At 31.8% G+C, this 14,670-nt stretch overlaps 1 protein-coding gene across 1 annotated transcript in view; it reads left to right on the top strand.

Moving 5' to 3' along the window:
• The window catches only part of LOC126889601 (uncharacterized), a 36,394-nt gene extending 22,252 nt beyond the window's left edge, over nucleotides 1–14,142 (top strand). The window contains exon 2 of the mRNA XM_050658073.1: nucleotides 2,413–14,142. Coding sequence (XP_050514030.1) covers nucleotides 2,424–5,885 — 3,462 coding nt within the window. The 5' untranslated portion in view covers nucleotides 2,413–2,423 and the 3' untranslated portion in view covers nucleotides 5,886–14,142. The remainder of the gene's footprint in view (nucleotides 1–2,412) is intronic.
• Nucleotides 14,143–14,670: the final 528 nt, after the last annotated feature.

The raw sequence follows: 14,670 nt of genomic DNA, 5'->3' as shown, positions 1-14,670 counted from the left end.
AGCAGACAACGGATTTGTAGAGAACTTTTCTAACCTGTGTGTAGCACTGCGAATCCTTCTTACCCTCCCAGTGTCTGTCGCGAGTGGAGAAAGGAGTTTCTCCAAGTTGAAAATAATAAAAAATTATCTGAGGTCTTCATTGTCGTAAGACAGATTGGTGGGACTAGCTTTGATGTCAATTGAGTTTGCAGTGCTCGAGGATATTGATGTTAATGCAATTGTAAATGAGTTTTCCCAAAGAAAATCTAGGAAAGTTAACTTTGTTAAGGAATAACACTTTATGTCCAAAGCTCAACGTTGTCATTTTTAAGTTTAATTCATTTTCAAGTTCAATTATTATTAACTTAAAACTATTTTTAAACGCTTTTATTTAGTTCAATAGTTTGCGTCAAATCTTTAGACGTTAATTTGACTGCCTTTTCTTTAATGCAAATGAATGAAAATTTGCAGACATATGCATTCGCAGTAACAATATACGAATAGCCAATAAAAAAATTTTTCATGTTTATTAATTGTTTAAATAAAAAAAAACGATTTTAATGGAAAGCGCTTAAATTCTCTTGTTTTTTACAATGTAAAAACTTGAAACTTTTACGGATTGTATAGCTAATGATATGAACAATACATAATTTTACTTTTTACGTTAATTGTTTACGTTTGGCTTCATTAATAAACAATAAAGTTTCAAATTTTTTGCCGATTCCGACTACTTTTCATGTTAGTACATCATTATGTTTTATACATATTTTAATAAACATGACGATATATTTTAATGTTTGAAAAGTGTAAGACTAAAAAGTAAAAAATAAAAAAATACGAAAAAAAAATTTTTAAGAAACGCATTTCTTTAGTTATGAGTGACTAAAATTAAAAATATTATAAAAAAATCAACTAAAAAGCAAAAAATAAAAAAAAATTGAAAAAATCTAACACATCCGTTAAAGAAAAGCGTGGGGCGAAAACCGTTAATTCGATGAACACGCGCCACGCTTTTCTTTGACGAATGTGTTTTTCAATTTTTTTTTTATTTTTTGCTTTTTAGTTGATTTTTTTATAATATTTTTAATTTTAGTCACTCATAACTAAAGAAAAGCGCTTCTTAAAAATTTTTTTCGTATTTTTTTATTTCATTATTACGTTTGATAAATAATCATAGTCATGAAAATTGTATAACCATTCTCCAAACTGTATTCAGGACTTGTAAATAAAATCTAATTGTATTATTTGTCAACTAAGTTCAAATAAAACATGTTGTATATTATATACCTTACTTTTACAACCATGATTTTCCTATAAAGTTGTGCCAATTGGGGGGGGGGGGCGCCAAAATAGTAATTCGCACGGGTGAAATATTATCCACGGGCCGGCTCTGACAAAGACCTAAGGCGTACACCATTTTTTTTACTTTTTTACAGGCTATATTTTTACTAAGAACATTTTTTTCTACAAAATATTTACTTTTTAAGTTATTTGCGAAAAACCGTCTAGAAATGTAGGTATTTTGTTGAAAAATGAAGATATTCACTCTCAAATAAATCGAAAAATGTTGACTTGGCGTAAAAGCTCTATAGAACAAAAGTTACTTAAAATTAGTCAGTTTATCTATTTTCGGACTTATTTTGGACATATATTTTTTCACCCCCAAGAGGGGGTGGAAGTCACCCCCAGGGCAAAAGCACACACAGGCACAATATTACTTTTTTTCTTTGACATGTAAGCTATGCGTATGCCAAATTTCATGTCAATCCAAGCGGTTCTTTAAAATTTAAAGCAAAAACCGTGAAATAATGTACTAGCTGTAAACCACGATGCAAGGTCGCGAGGGTGAACGGGTGACACATCCTTGGTATGTGCGATCTCACAATAAAATGAAGGTGTGTTTTGATATCGATGTAGCGACCGCGATTGCGACCTACACCGCACTCATCCATGTATCTTCGGTATGTTTTTACCGTTCGGTATGGTCTGACCTTCATCGATGTGAACCTCGACCGCGATCGCGGCCTACACCGCGCTCATCCATGTATCTTCGGCATGTTTGTACCCTTATTTTACATTATACTGAGAAGTGCAGAAGTTTATCAACAGTTCTCCATTTTAATTTTGAACATTCTAATCATGTTTTAGTTTTTCATGTTTATTTTGCCGCATATCGTAGTTAAAAAACTTGAGTTTATTTCGAAAGACTGGTAAAAATAATTGAAGCTATTGAAACGCTTTTAGAGGTATATTTGATGGACAAAACCTTTTGTGCTTTACTATTTTCCTCTTTAAAATAAGCGACGAGACATTGACTGTAAATAATAACTTGGAATATCCAATATACTCATATTATATTTGGTTTAACTTTATAGTTTAGATTTCATAAAATAAATAACCAGCAAATTATTTATTACGTAATACTCTTTTCAGATGGGCTAATAATGGACATGAATACGAATACAGGAAGCTGTACTGAGAGTTTAAGTAATGAATGTTGTCAATTTCTCAATATTTTAAATGACGATACATTTAATCCTGACAATTGTCTTGTTTGGGCACAACAAAACGATCCTTTAGTCGTTGACGATGACGTTGACCAACAAAATATGAAATATGAAAAATCCAAACCTCCAACTGGCGGGGTCCCCTATGAAATTAAATTAATAACCTTATTTGCAGTCACAGGTGTAAAATATTATAAAAACTGCAATTGGAGGTTGTCGACCCAAGACAATTGTGCAGGTAAGTTTGATGATCTGGTGTGCCAATCTAATTCTGGAGCAATTTTAGTCCAAGCAAAAACGAAAAGCACATCATGTATCCCTGAAAATGAAGTTATTTCAGATTCTCCAAAAAAAACTGACTATAACTTGATTGCATATATTTTATCATACAAGAATATAAAAATCAAAAATATAAAATATTTGTTATTATGCACCAATACTCACATTAAATCACCTCTATTTGAAATTAGTAAACAGGAGGACAAACAGATTACAGATATATTTAAAAGAAGTAAATTATTTGGTGTTAAACTAGATACGCAAACGGTTAGAAAAATTTATAGAACTATCCGTAAGTTTAAAAAGAATATTAAGCCAGATCATAAAAAGGAGTTATGGAAAAGAACCATGGTAAGCAAAAGAGATATAAAAGCATTTATTTTAAAATTTCGGTATATAAAAATAAGCGAAGCTGAATTAGGAGCAAATATTGAGGAAGAAATTAACAGTTTTAACCAAAAAGTGAACTATATATATCTACTTCATCAAATAGAGACTTGGTATAGAATGGAACGTAACCAGGAAGATTATTTGACTAATCTCTACACGCATTCCATTTTCTATGGAGAACAGAGTAGACATCTGACGGAAATGTATCTAGATCCGTCAATTAATTTTGAAACTATGCATGAAATGTACGAGAACAAAATTGTTTTTGTCAAACCAGGTATTCATTATCATTGGAGTTTAAGACGCATTGTTCAAAGTTTAAGACACTTTGACAAAAAGCCGGATAATCTGTTTTACAACCAAATTTTATTTATCCAAGAAAATGAGATTAGTTACATCAATTTGTTTAAATTAAAAAAATTTAAATATCTTATAATTTGCCTTCCTCAATCTACGAATGATCAAGTTAAGAACGCGTGCCAGATATTGGAAACAATTATGGGTGGAAACTCAAAAAAATTAGCATTTTTCGTTGCTAATGAGACAAGTTACTCTAACAACAACGTACTTACAAGTATCGAAGACAAGATTTCTTTGAGCTGGTTTAACTCTGATTCGAGAGACGTTTTATTAAATAGAGAAATTGTGTTCCAATTTCCAAAGAAGACTTTAAAGTTAAGGGAGCTACTTAATTATGCTCAAGACCTTGAAAAACATATTGACGAACAGATATTAACAAGATTAAGAGACCTTAATACATTCCACATAGGAAGATATGTGAAATCTTTGGAGAACATAAAATATTGTCATATTAGTAGGTCTTTGAAAAGTGCGACAGGGTTGCCCGTTTCAAATTATGATTTCGACGCGTTTGATAAAAGGGTATTTGTTCTTGTAGGCCCACCAGGCTCTGGCAAAAGTACTTACCTCATCAAAGTAGCTCATTTAAAAAAAGAAAGGTCACCACAAACGTGGATTATCCATCTTGATATCGCTTCTGTAGTAAAATTTTTAGAAGCAAATGAAGGGGAACCACTAATGAATTTGTTTTATCAATTAGAAGGAACAGAAAGCAATTTTGAACAGGAACTGATGAACTCTTTGGAAAAGTATGTGCTCATTGACGGTTTTATTGAGCTTAATACAACGTATTTAATTTATTTCAAAAAAATGATTACTCTTCTTTTAAAAGTAAATAGCATTTCTAAAATTTTCATTGCTCTCAGAGACAACCATATTTCTATGCAAGCATTAAAAGCTGTAAAAGAAGTTGAAATATTAATTATCAATCCATTTTCTGAGGACGACCAACAAACATATTTTAATATGGCAATCCAGTCGATAAAAGATAAGTCCAGCTTTCACAAGTTTGTTGAAACATTTACTAAATTGAATCATCTGATGTCCAATCCTTTATATATGAGTCTTATGTTTGAAATATTTGTCGAAAGCGAAAAACAAACATCAATTATACTAACGAGAGAAAACGTTTATGAGATTTACAATTACTTTTTAAAAATCAAGAAACGCGTATTTGCATTAGAATATTCGGAAGAAAACAGTGTTTTATGTAGTATTTTGGACGATACATTTGAACGTTACTTAAACGATATGAGGCTAATAGCTGTTAAGAACATTTTTGCCAACACCGATTGTGAAAAATTCTTTGAACTCATCAGCATTCATGATTTTGTATTACGAATAGGTATAATCGAAAAATCTTATGACGAATACATCTTCAGGCACAAAACTTTTGAAGAATATCTTTCAGCTGAATATATTTGGAAATTGGTTTGTACAAAGAGTAAAAAGATTCTTTCTGAATTACTGGATATTATATTTTTTAATTTTGAATACGCAGGAACATGCAGTTTTTTTGATGATATATTGCAGATAGCATCTAAAGACAATTTAACAAAAATAAGCGAAGTATACAATGAAATTTTTTCTGAGCCAGAAAGAATTGAGAGGACTAATATTACCTACCTCGCGCAGCAAGGAAATATAAATACTTTAAAGCTGTTTTTAACAAAATCCAAAGATTGTTCGAAAATATTAAGTAAAACATATTCAAATGGTAGAACAGTTCTCCACTATTCTGCTACATATCCTAAATTAATTGAATTCTTAGCAGAAAAAGGAGCAGATATTAACGCTCTCGATGATAAGGGATATGGTATTTGTCATTATGCTATGAGCTCATATCTTAGTGAAATGTATAATAAATCAATGACCACTAAAGATGTTCATGCACTGGTACGTTATTTGATGATCGAACGTGATGATTTTTTGGTCGATATTGTTGATGAGTTTGGCAATACCTTGTTGCATTACTTTTGTATGGATAACCAATTATTAGAAATAGTCCAATTTCTCTGTAGTGAAAATACCTCACTTTGTACTGCCCAAAACCTATTTGGAAACACTCCTTTACATTTTGCAGCACATAATGATGCTCACGAAATCATTCACTATTTCGTGGAACATATGAACATTGATATTTTAAGAGTAAAAAACCTTAAAGGAGATTCGCTTATACACTCAGCATCTTCTGGAAATGCGGTGAACGTTTTAGATTACATTAACGAATCACACGAGGTTATCTTCAAAGATTTGATTGATTTAGAAAATGATAATAAACACACAGCTTTAGACCACGCCTTTCTAAATTGTGCTTATGAAGCGATACAATATTTGGAAGGCAACTACGCAAAGCATGGCACCACATAAGTTTGTAAGTTTAAGACTACTGGTGGCTGCTTTCAAAAGTTTATAGACGTGAAGCTGGACTTTATTCAGGATTGTTTATAGGATTGAAACTAATAAGTTCTTTTTCCGTGCGTATCATCACCATTAATGCAGGTTAGCATTACAACAGCATACTTATATCTATCTTCGGCTGATTACAACAGCGATTACAACAGCATACATATTATTATCTATCTTCAGCTGTTCTGATTAATATATCGAAGAGTAAGCCTGTCCAGTCTCTAATGTTACGAAATCGTTAGAGGGTTTTGCTACATTTTCCTCTTTTTCCTCCATCTTTAACACTTTTATTATTATTTGGGAAATATAATGCTTTGGATTGCGTATCAAATGGTCTAGATACGCTGTTTTTTACAATTTAATTGTTAAGGTAAGTTCTGTGTCATGGATGACACTTCGCAGGATCCTTCCTTTGAGCACTCTTACTGTACATGACATAATTAATTCGGATTTGTTGTTATTAAGGTCAGGGTCTCTACTCGATACAGTAAGATTGACCATACGTAATAGTTCGTTGTCCTTTGTCTAAAATTTATATAATATGTAGATCGCAACGAGACCTCCCAGTCATACAAAGCCATTCTTGGCTTGGACAATTTTGAAAGTCATATCTTTTTCGGAATTCAGTTGTTTTTCGATCCAACAGCTCAACAATTTTTCAATTATTTTTATTGAGCTGTTCTAGCAAGTTCTTATTGACTATGAATGGTGGATGTACATTGTAATTGTTCTGAAATACTAGTGTTTTGGATTTCTGAATACTGAATTTGTTAATTTTCTCAAGGGCTCAACTGGAAGAATAAGTTTACCTGTTCGAGTGTTTTACAAAAAAGCTGAAGACTACCAAATTCTTTGAAATAATCCAAACTTTTTTAATACTATCTTGCTTTTTTTAATAGCCCGACAGAATCGGATAAAAGAGCTTTTAAATGATGTATTACTTGGTATATTATTCATTTTAAAATAATTTTACGAAATGGCGCCCGATCGCCATTTTAAATATCCATTTATAGATGTGTTCAATCTTTCATCTCTGTGTTATGTTTTCGCCTTTTTTATTGTCTCTCCACTGCCCTATGAAATATTTTCGATCTATATTGTTTTTAGCAGTATTTTTGCTTTTCTACTTGATACTATGGATTTCTTCCATTGTTTTTGCTAGATTTATATTTGCTTTAATTTGCTGCTTAGGAAGTGCCATAAAAAATATTGTTTAAATGGCTGAGAAGTTGAGTGTCAGATACATACAATTAGAAATCTATTTTTAAATACTCCATTATTACTAACATTACCAAACACCAAATAAATTATTTTTTTTTGTACCTATCACATATAATAAGTATAGTGCAGTCAATGAGGGTATTTGACTCCGAATTCAATCCTACTACATCTATTTACTTGATATTTTCACAGTAAGTAGGGAATAGCTCAAGAAACAAAGTCTATCCTATATACTATGGCGCTTTTATCTTGGAGGCGGTTCCCACCCCTTCAAGTGGATGGACAATTTTTTGGTCAAAATAATCACGGAAGTGGCTAAAAAACATAATTCTAAGCAAAAACTGTTCCATTTATTTTTTCTGAAAACTCAATACTTTTTGAGTTATTCGTGGTTGAAAATTGGCCATTTTCATTGAAACAACACCTTTTCGAACGGTTTTTTGCGAATATCTTAAAAACTATGCATCTAACTAAAAGTACTATATGAAAAATTTTTGTAGCTTATAAAAAAAAACAAAGAGACTTGTTCCCTCACAAATCTTCTAGTTATAATACAAAAAGAGATATGGTAGGTGAAAAGAGTTTTTTTTTGGTGCATGCTCAAATTGATTTATTCAACTTGAAATAACAGAGAAGTCGATTTTAGGTGTACAATGCCACTAATAACTTTTTGTGCTTGAAAAGACCTTTAAATAAACAATATTAAATCTCGATTACACTCAAACTAAACGGGATATGCTGCAAAAAAATTGATAAGTAATGTATTTAAAAAAAAAGTGAAAAGTATAATTTAACCCCTCATCCACCAAAATTTAAATGCATCGTTTTCCTTCTGCAATACCTTTTATTATAGGATTATTTCTATGTTCAAAAAGTTGGACGGGTTTAAAATGAATGGTTTTTGAAAAAAAAAAATAAGATCAAATTATAGAGCGCATCTTAAATTTTCTTAAAAATCTTCCTTTTTCTCCATGTAACTCGAAAATAATAATAGATACGAAAAAAAGATAACGTACAAGAATGTAGGGTTTTTTAGATAAAAATTTTGATTTTGTTTTTCATTACTGTATCTGTTATCATTTTCAAGTTACATGGAGAAAAAAGAAGATTTGTAAGAAAATTTAAAAATGGGGTCCTATTTGATCCTATTTTTTTTTTTCAAAAACCATTCATTTAAACCCGTTTAGTTTTTTGAACATAGAAATAACACTATAATAAAAGGCATTGTAGAAGGAAAACAATGCATTTAAATTAATTCTTGTGGATGAGGGATTAAATACACTTCCAATTTTTTCATAAAATACATTAGTCATTGAACTTAGTTTGAATGTAATCGACATTTAATATTAATCATTTTAAAGGTATTTTCAATCACTACAAAAGGTATTATTAGCATTATACACCTAAAATCGACCGTTTCTCTTTTATTTCAAGTTGAGTACACCGATTTTGCATGCACCAAAAAAACAAACTCGTTTCACCTACCATATCTCTTTTTGTGTTATAATTAGATTTATGAAGGAACGAATCTCTTTGTTGTTTTATAGGCTACAAAAATGTTTTAGATAGTTTTTTTAGTTAGATGTATAGTTTTTAAGGAATTCGCAAAAAACCGTCTGAAAAGGTGCCATTGTTGAATGAAAATGGCCAATTTTCAATCACGAATAACTCAAAAAGTAATAAGTTTTCGCAAAAAAATTATAGAATAGTTATTGCTTAGAATTAAGTTCTCTAGCCACTTTCGTGGATACTTTGACAAAATAATTTTCCACCCCTTGGAGGGTGGGAACCGACCATAAGATAAAAGCGCCATAGTATATAGGGTAGACTTTGAATTAGGAGATAAGTAGAGGCTATTCCCAAAATTTCAATAAAATCCATGCAGTAGGATAGAATTCGGAGGTAATAACCTGTTCTTCCTCTCATTGACTGGCGTAGTACAATATTTTTTAAAGCTCCCTTAATGCTTACCTAGTTCTTTTTTTTTAGTTATAGGAATATAGATTGTAATTATTACGCTGCCTTCTTTGCACATATACCTAACGAATTTGTTTTCTAAATCACGTCTGTTTTCAACTCCGTGACAAGACATCTCGCAAAGCGACAGTTCGTAACCCTACAAATCGTAACAGAAAATTCTTAACGGCGTCAGTTCGTAACGGCGTCAGTTCATAACGGCGACAATTCGTAACATTGACAATTCGTAACTAGCACAATTCCTAATGGAATAATTCGTAACGTCAAAATTGAATTCATCTTCTCCTTCTTCTTGTGCCACTCCTATCGGAGATTGGAAATCATCAAGGCTATCCTGACCTTGTTTACAGCTGACCTAAAGAGTTCATTAGCGGTGCAGCCAAACCATTCTCTCTAATTCAGCAACCATGACATTCTTCTACGACCTGGATTCCATTTTCCTTCTATTTTTCCTTGCATTATATTTTGAAGTAATGCGTATTTATGTCCTCTCATCAGGTGACCCAAATATTCGAGTTTTCTTTGTTTTATTGTTAACAAAATTTCTGGGTCTTTTCCTATCCTTCGTATTATTTCAAGGTTTGTGACTCTTTCAACCCAACTTATCTTCAGCATTCGACGGTAGCACTACATCTCGAAACTTTCAATATTTCTTATGTTGTTCTGTTTCAGAGTTCAGGCCTGAATTCATCATCCAGTTTCAAAAGTTGCTAAACATAGGCCCCCTCCCTTTGTTTCCAACATTGTCTATCCTGCGCCGCTCTCATCCAGTTTTTATTTATCCTTCTTAAATCGTCGGTCCATCTTGTTTCTTGTAGGCGGTCGATCGAAGTTTCTTTTGTCTTCTCTTAGTCCCTTCTGTCTATATGTCCTGCCCATTTCCATTTTAGTCTGGCTATCCTTTCGATGACGTCAGTTACCTTTGTTCTTCTCCTGATCTCTTCGTTCTTTATTTTGTCTCGCAGAGTTGTTCCCAGCATGGACCGCTCCATTCTTCTCTGTGTCACTCTTAGTTTCGTGGCTGAGGCTTTAGTTAAGGTAAGTGTTTCTGCTCCATATGTCAAGAATGGAAGGACGCACTGATCAAAAACCTTTGTCTTTAGGCATGTGGGCAACTCACTTTTAAAAGTTTCTCTCAGCCTTTCATATGCTTCAAAATTGAATTATTCTGTTCATTATTGTTTATGCGGAAACCAACTTTTATTAGTTACAATTTATTGAAGTTACGTTTATAAATTTAACGAACCAGGACCTCGATTTTTGACCCGTTCTTCGTTATCGAACGTATTCGCTTCGTATCCTGTTTAGTGTACAGATAGCGAATGATCGATAACGAAGCGAAGGGTCAAAATTCGAGGTCCAGTATTAGTGCTGTCGCCCGGGTGGGTACAACGGCTTCCTTTATTCAGATGGACTTAGCCAAGTGTTCTTTATGTATTTTGACCCGTAGAACACGAATTTTTTGGGTAACAGTTGATCCGGATGTCGATAAGATTGTTATGCACAAAGAACTTGAGGAATTACATAACAGCGATTTTTCGCAAAACAAAACTTTTTTTGTATTATTTTGGTCATTCTAATCAAAAAATGTTTTTATAACTTTTTTCGTAGGATGAATAGTTTTCGAGGTAAACGCGGTTAAACTTTCAAAAAATCGAAAAATTGCAATTTTTGAACCCGAATAACTTTTGATTAAAAAATAAAATAGCAATTCTGCTTACAGAATTTGAAAGTTCAAGCCAAATTATATCGGTTTTGATTATTTGCATTGCTAAAAATTAATTTTTTTATTGTGATTCAAAGTTATAAACAAATGGTGTTTGAGCGTTTTGACCCGTGCCCAATGCATGCGTTTTAATGCATGCTACGTAGAAATTGCCTGTTTGTAAACGCGCCTACTCGTTCGATTTTAAATGAGAGATGCATTGAAAACATTACTCAAGCACTATGTGTTTATAGCTTTGTTTAACAATAAAAAATAATAATGTTTAGCAATGCAAATAATCAAAACCGGTATAATTTGACTTGAACTTTCAAATGCTGTAAGCAGAATTGCTATTTTATTTTTTAGTCAAAAGCTATACGGGTTCAAAAATTGCAATTTGAAAAAACTTGTAGACATTTTTTGCTTAGAATGACCCAAAAAATACAGAAAATGTTTTGTTTTGCGAAAAATCGCTGTTATGTAATTCCTCAAGGTCTTTGTTTATAACAATCTAATCGACATCCGGATCAACTGTTACCCAAAAAATTCGTGTTCTACGGGTCAAAATACATAAAAAACTTGGGTAAGTCCATCTAAATAAAGGAGGCCGTTGTACCCCCAATGGTGACAGGACTATATCAGGTTAAACATTTTTGACACATTTCGTGGAATTTTCAAAATTGTGTCTTAAAATAAATTTAATTTACCTTTAACTCGTACTGTTTAACTGCATTAAAATGATAATTCAGGATACAAAGTTTTAAAAAATATTTTTCAGTTTTCATATTTACAAAAATATAATAGGTGAAATATATTTAAAAAAAGTGGTCTTAAAAAAGTTCTATTAAGTACATACTTTTATATTAATACAGTAATTTATGCAAAATACATTTATTGTACACATTCCAAAAACTAAATGTTGGCGTTACGAATTATACCGTTACGAATAGTTGTAGTTACGAACTGTTGCCATTACGAAGTGTCGTCGTTACGAATTGACGGCGTTACGGATTGCTGGTGACCATTTGTGGGGTAAATGCGCATTAAGATATATTTTTTTCAAATAGATTATAACAACTAACAATTTCTTATTTCTTTATTTCGTGTAGTAAAGACACATTTTAAAGCTATGGTATATGTGCAAAGACTAGCCGAACGCCAAACCATGTTATACTATTGTATTTAAAAATAAAACTACCTGTAGTAGTACATTACATTTTTTAACATTACATATTGATAACTAGTTTTAGCGTAATGTTTGTTAAGATAAATATTTTTAGTTGTGAATATTTAAATACACATTTAAGGGCGCAGCTCTGTGATTCCAAATGCCGAAAAAGTAATCATGACCCTTTAAAAGCGTATATTGTTCATAAACTTTGGAATTAGTTTCATACTTAAGGGTTTCTGGCATCGCTGGTTACATTTTTTTTAAACAAAATGGCGGATCCCATATGGCAGACAGAAATTGAAAATATCAATCAAAACTTATTTTCAAATTTGCTAATTTAAGGTGGCTGATTACAAATCTGACATTATTTTTTGAAAAACAAAATGGCGGATCAAATAGGCGGAAAGAAATTCGAAAATTTTATTTGAAACGCATATTTTTTTGAAATTTTATATTTTAAGGGACTTTTGAAATTGCTGATTACATTACCAATACAACTTTTTTTTAAGTAGGTACAATATTCAGACGCTATTACTTATGTACAACCGCCAATACATACTCAACAACCGCCAGAATCATCTTATAGGTATGCGTCATTTCACATTTTTGTATTCAAACCACTGCACTGCCAGCAATTCATAGGGATTTAAAGGCAGCTAAACGAATGTGATTCTGTATTCTGTATCTTCTTCTATCTGAAGTTTTTGAATATATGTTTAAAAAATTTTGAATATTTCAGGTATATTTGTACTGTTTGTTCATTAACAAATTTTATGCATTTGTTGTTATCAAATCTTAAATCAACTTATATCTTACATTAAGACGTACTCAAAAAAGAAGAATCTACATTACAGTGATAAAATTGGTAAACTACAAAACGTTTTACAGCGTTTTCAATATGCGCGTTCTTTTTCACTTTCACTGCCGGCCAAAATATCGTCGTACATGGCTCACTGGTCCCTGAGCAATCAATAAGAATCCATCCTGTCTGATCCTAAAGCTCGAAACACACACTGAGAATTTTGACATTGCGATGGTTGAAATGCACATAGTGGCTCGAGCAATCATATGAAATCTTTCTCCCTTTACCGCTTGAAACGTCCGGTGAAGGGAGAAAGATTCCATATGATTGCTCGAGCCACTATGTACATTTCAACCATCGCACGGTCAAAATTCTTAATGTGTGAAACAAGCTATACCTGCGTATTACGATTCTATGATAGTATGAGAAAACAACACTGTAAACATGAAAATCCCTATTTCTTTTGCTTCATGACCACGTTTTCAGCATTTGGAACCACTGTGCGTAGGCGCAAAATTTCGGCTCCAATGCCTTTTAAATGCATTCATTTTTGTCGAATCCTGAGAAAACTAATAAATATTTTTAAAAAATTTAAGCGCTGAATGAAAGATTACATTATTACCGATGGCCGAAAGTCCCTTCGAATAAACAAAAAGTATTTTTTGAATAAGATATTTAAAATTAAAAATCACACTAAATTTTCTCTTTTTTCTCCCCTGTAACTTATTAACATGGACTATTATTATAGGGACTTATTATTATAGAAGTTCTCAGGGACTTTCAGCCCTCAGCAATAATGTAATCTTTCATTATGCGTTTATATTTTTCAAAAATACTTCTTAATTTTCTCAGCATTCTAAAAAGAAAATGAATGCATTTAAAAGCATTGGAGCCGAAATTTTGCGCCTACCACCTTAAGACTTTGTTCATTTTTTACGTCAGACTTCATATTTTAGTTTTAGATATCTTTGTGTAAAAGTAAGCAATTATGAAGCTAAGGCAAACTATTTTGTAAGTTTTATAATTAATTTGATTATCTACAATATCTAAATAATGTAAAGCTTTGTTTAATATTCTAAAAATCTTAGATATTTATGCAATATATAATAAATATTATACATAGGTACATCTATTTGTATCTGTTACGAACAATATTTTAGAATTTATTATAGCCTTAACTAATATTTGTAAAATATATAGCAAAATGTGTTAAAATTGTTGTAATTTGAATATATAGGGTGTCCCAAAAGTAGTGGAACGGTCGAATATTTCGCGAACTAAACATCGGATCGAAAAACTGAAAAATACGTGTTCAATCATTTTCAAAAATCTATCCAATGACACCAAACACCAACCCCCCTACATCCCCTGGAGGTGGGGTGGAGGGTAACTTTAAAATCTCAAATGGAAATCCCTAGTTTTTCTCGCAGATTTGGATTCTTTACGTAAAAGTAAGCAACTTTTATTCAAGACATTTTTTCGAACTGTGGATAGATGGCGCTATAATTGAGAAAAACGATTTATCCTGATACCATAGGTAAATTACAGAAACGGTCTGATATCTCGAGAAATACACTTCCAAATGAGAAACCAAAAAACAGGTTTTTAATATTTTTCGAAAACCTATTGATAAACACCAAAAATGACCTTCCAACCCACCCCCTGGAGACGGGGTGGGGGGTAAATTTAAAATCTTAAATAGCAACCCCCACTTTTTATTGCAGATTCGAATTTATCATGAAAAATTAAGCAACATTTATTCGAAACATTTTTTAAAATTGCTGATAGATGGGGCTAATAAATCGTATTTTTCCAATTAAAGCGCCATCTATCAACAATTCTAAAAAATCTTTCAAATAAATGTTGCTTA

Source organism: Diabrotica virgifera, chromosome 1 (assembly GCF_917563875.1).
Source record: "Diabrotica virgifera virgifera chromosome 1, PGI_DIABVI_V3a".
In the NCBI taxonomy this organism is placed as follows: Eukaryota; Metazoa; Arthropoda; class Insecta; order Coleoptera; family Chrysomelidae; genus Diabrotica; species Diabrotica virgifera.
This window is presented reverse-complemented; position numbering and strand designations above follow the sequence as displayed.